This window comes from Cornus florida, unplaced genomic scaffold (assembly GCF_030987335.1).
Source record: "Cornus florida cultivar Cherokee Brave unplaced genomic scaffold, ASM3098733v1 CherokeeBrave_3.0.0_Hap2_Chr03, whole genome shotgun sequence".
Lineage (NCBI taxonomy): Eukaryota > Viridiplantae > Streptophyta > Magnoliopsida > Cornales > Cornaceae > Cornus > Cornus florida.
The window spans coordinates 5,022,599-5,026,564 of record NW_026775573.1 but is presented as its reverse complement, the minus strand read 5'-3'; the positions used below and the strand labels follow the sequence as shown (position 1 = coordinate 5,026,564).

The window sequence follows — 3,966 nt, the reverse complement described above, 5'->3', positions numbered from 1 at the left end:
TTCTTGAACATGAAGTAGATGACTAAGATGAGAGAGGTGGACCCACATGATGCTTATCAGGTCTATAAATCATAGAATGTTATGTATCACACCCTATCTACACAATCCTCCAATCTTGAGCGTAGACCTGTTAATCAATGGTAAGAGACATTCTATAATATTAGAGTTTCGTAGTCGGGATTTCTTAATCGTTGAATCATTTATTAGATGAACCCACCACTACATTTAAAGACAAAATAATAATATTCACACCACAATTTTCTCCACTTGCACTTTAGTTATTTTTACTTAAAATTTAAAAGGCATAACTATCCTTCAAAATTTACTTTTACATTTCAAAAAAAAAAACATTCTTACATTTCCTTTGGAATAAGGAGTTTTAATATCTTTTCTATCTTCTACTTAAGTAGAAGGTGGAGAGTATAAATAAAAATTAGAAATAAAAGTGAGTGTGAATTTTTTTTCATGATTTAAAAAAATAAAAAATAGTCAAACTGTGAGTTAAATAAGGATGCATTTAAATGGGGTCCAAATAAAGTCCATAAAAAGCCAGGTTATTTACAGGTTGGATATACAATATTCAAGTAGAGTTATATTATATGTATAGCATACCATAAAGTCAGGTTATTTTTAGGTTGAGTTTCAATATTCAATTTATTTATTTATTTTTTATTTTGATAATAAACTCATTAAATCTACTAATTCGAATGCTTGCTCTCAATGAGTTTCAATATTTATTGTTAAATTAGGCTAACAATTTTAATTTAAACTTAATTCAAATTAAACATGGGTGGAGATTTTTTAAAACCAAAAACCTATTCAAGTTTTAGAAAATTGACCAAAATTTATACATAATCATATTAAATTTTGTTAAGAAATATACTTACACATTCATTTTGTAAAGTGTTTAATTTAATTCAAGGTTCAGGCATCTTGACAAAGGGAATCCAAACTAAGATCATAGGTGAAACACTTAAAATATAATTGTTTACTATTCAGACAATACGGTCACATCCTTACAAACTTCAAATAGTTACCAAAACAAGATAGTGTGGTTGATCCATTATTATATTCCTCAATTGCCAACAAGAATGAATTAAATGACTGGTCCATCCCACCTGCTTATGTTATGAAGTTGACCATTTTTTTTACCCTTCTCAAGTCAAGCCTATTAGTATTACTTTCACTGTTTTACCTTACCATTTCGACTTTAAAACACTATGACTCTCACTATTTTCAAACCCTGAACAAAATATACTCCCTTGGTCTTAAAATACTTGACTACTGTGAGTCACACATTGGATAAATATCAAACTAATTAATATCAAACTAATTAATGAAAAAAACATGTTATATAAAAAATTGTGCAAAAAACAATATTAGTGATTTTTTTTTTTTTTTTTGGTTCAAGGTATTTTAAGCATTTCAGTTTTAAAATTCCATAAAATGTCCTTGCTCAATTTAAAAAATGCATAAGATTTGAACACCATGAATATTTACACATTGGATATATAACAGAGTTTCTTTTAGCACTTTACCCTTAATTAATTACTCTAAAAAAATCTAATTACTTTTGTAAATTCATCATATATGGGTTTCCATATAATACCGTTGATATATTATTCTTTAACCAGTTGGAAGTTCAAAGAAAGTTCTAATAACTGTCAATTATGATATTATAATTAAAATGAGAACTCAAATAAAATAAAGGACAATGCCACTACGATCACAGCACATCAAAAGTAGCTATGTTTATACAGACATATGTTAAACATGACAATCGCATAGTTAATATATAGATGGTGTACTTATATGACAGAACATAATGTTTATTGAATGTTTAATTGAAAGAGTATGTTATACAACAAATTACATTTAATATTATTCCAACTATTCCCATGAATCACATTAATGATTATAATAAATCCTTCAATTAATAATGTCATAAGTAAATTAAGAAAGTACAAAAACGACAAAATTTATGAGTAGTTGACACCGTTCAAAAAAAAATTGTGTAACTCAATTAAATCAGATTTATTTCCTTTTCAAAGTACTTGAATTCTTGTTGAAATTTTCATAGGAGCAAAGTGACTGCAAGGAAAAAATTAAAACCATTAAAAATTAGAAAGGCGAAAAAAAAGAAAAAAAGGGGTAAGAGATGAATCTCGCAAGCTCATCTTGGGACACAATTGTCATTTTGCTATCTAAATTTTAAGGTTCACATCTCTCTCTCTCTCTATCCCTCCTAACTGAAAACGACTGCAAGCAACCTGTGGTCTACCTGTATATTTCCCTTGCATATATATATATATATAAAATATTATATATAGTAATAATATATTAAAGAGGATGCACACACCGACTCAAACCATTACTCTTAATTTATAAGTTTCTTTCTTGTAGTTCTCTCTCTAGCTCTGTCTCTCTGGTCATATCATCAATTGAAGCTTCAACAATGGTGGATCTTCAAACTGTGTGTTGTATGTGTGGAGATGTGGGCTTCCCTGACAAGCTTTTCCGCTGTAGCAAGTGCCACGACCGCTTTCAGCACTCGTATGCTCCACATCAAATACATACATACATACGTACATATATATAGATATATATCATCAACATCATCATTCGTAGTCCTAAATACATACACACACACAAACATTTATGTATGATGTATATCATATCATGCATGTGTGTGGAAGAATCCTTTCTTGATCATCGTTGTTGGTTCATACCGGCCCATCTCATAAATTCGATGTTTTGGCATCATATATATATATCTATGAAAACCCATCTGCATATATATATATATAAAAGAAACCACTCAACCACCACCACCACCACCACCGCCGAGGGAACATCCTAGGCTGTCTTAGTACAACAACCCATTATTATATTATTCTTTATGGTCACTATAACATCATGGTGTTTTGTTAGACGAATTGTTTTTATCACCGTATACAAATTTAATTAACTCTTTGTGAATTTATATATATATTTATGTATATAGGTATTGCAGTAACTACTACAGCGAATCATCGGAGCCAATTGAACTGTGTGATTGGTGTCAAAGCGAAGAAAGAAGTGTAAGACACGGTGGATCTTCCAAGAAATCATCACTGGGAACAGATAGGGGGGTTAACAGTAGATCTCACTACGCCGGCGAGAAAGTGAAGCAACGTGATCGGGAAGAGGGTGCGGACAAGGGAAAGAATCCCAGCGGTGTGCCTTCGCCACGGCCTAGTACTCGCAGGTACAAGCTTCTCAAGGATGTAATGTGTTGAGTGAGAGTAGAGGTGTGTGAAAGACTGAAATTTGTGTCCATATTAGTTTGCAAATGTTAATTATATATATATATATATAGTATAAGTTGTTTTGAGGAGTGTTTTGAGTTTACATGAGTTGTGTTTGGGGTATGGTTTCTAGCAAGAGTTGTTATGATTTTAATAATGGAAATTCCTCTCCCTCTCTCTATATATGTGTCTGTTTATGGAATTTTGAGCAGCTCTTGCCAGCTGATTCAGCTCGTGATTTTATGCTCATATGGTAGTATTATTTTATGTTGTTTTGGTCTGGTTCAATTTAGCAATATTTATGAAATTATTTGTTAATTTTATGTTCTTCTGTTATGATACTTATCATCGATCATCGTATGTGTTAATACTTAATATGAGGCATAAAATCATGGATGAACTAGCAAGCTTATCCTCATCCAAGTGATAATATAACATAGTATTGATATATAGGCTATAAATTTTGAGTTTATTAGGGTTTGCTTAGTTGTTCTAAGATTAACAAAGTAAGTAAATTCCTTAATTTGGGTTTTTTTTCAGTGATATATATAGTAGGGTTTATTGTCTAGGGTTTGTCTTTGTCACAACAGGATGCTAGGTGGAAATTGCAGCCTCTCTCACTCCTTTGTTGCGTCTCTTAAGGAGAATTGAATGCACTTGGATGCCTTTTTTACAAAAG

At 31.0% G+C, this 3,966-nt stretch overlaps 1 protein-coding gene across 1 annotated transcript; it reads left to right on the top strand.

Moving 5' to 3' along the window:
- Nucleotides 1-2,356: 2,356 nt before the first annotated feature.
- On the top strand, nucleotides 2,357-3,561 carry LOC132298611 (ASI1-immunoprecipitated protein 2-like). The gene is made up of 2 exons (XM_059795013.1): nucleotides 2,357-2,553; nucleotides 3,005-3,561. Exons 1-2 carry the CDS (start codon nucleotides 2,456-2,458, stop codon nucleotides 3,276-3,278), a joined length of 372 nt encoding a protein of 123 aa, XP_059650996.1. The 5' UTR covers nucleotides 2,357-2,455; the 3' UTR covers nucleotides 3,279-3,561.
- Nucleotides 3,562-3,966: the final 405 nt, after the last annotated feature.

What these genes read in the sequence shown, in the direction of transcription:
- LOC132298611 (XM_059795013.1), top strand. Translation starts at nt 2,456, where the DNA reads ATGGTGGATCTTCAAACTGTGTGTTGTATGTGTGGAGATGTGGGCTTC. An exon ending in CACGACCGCTTTCAGCACTC is followed by an intron (nt 2,554 to 3,004) that starts GTATGCTCCACA and finishes TTATGTATATAG; the next exon opens with GTATTGCAGTAACTACTACA.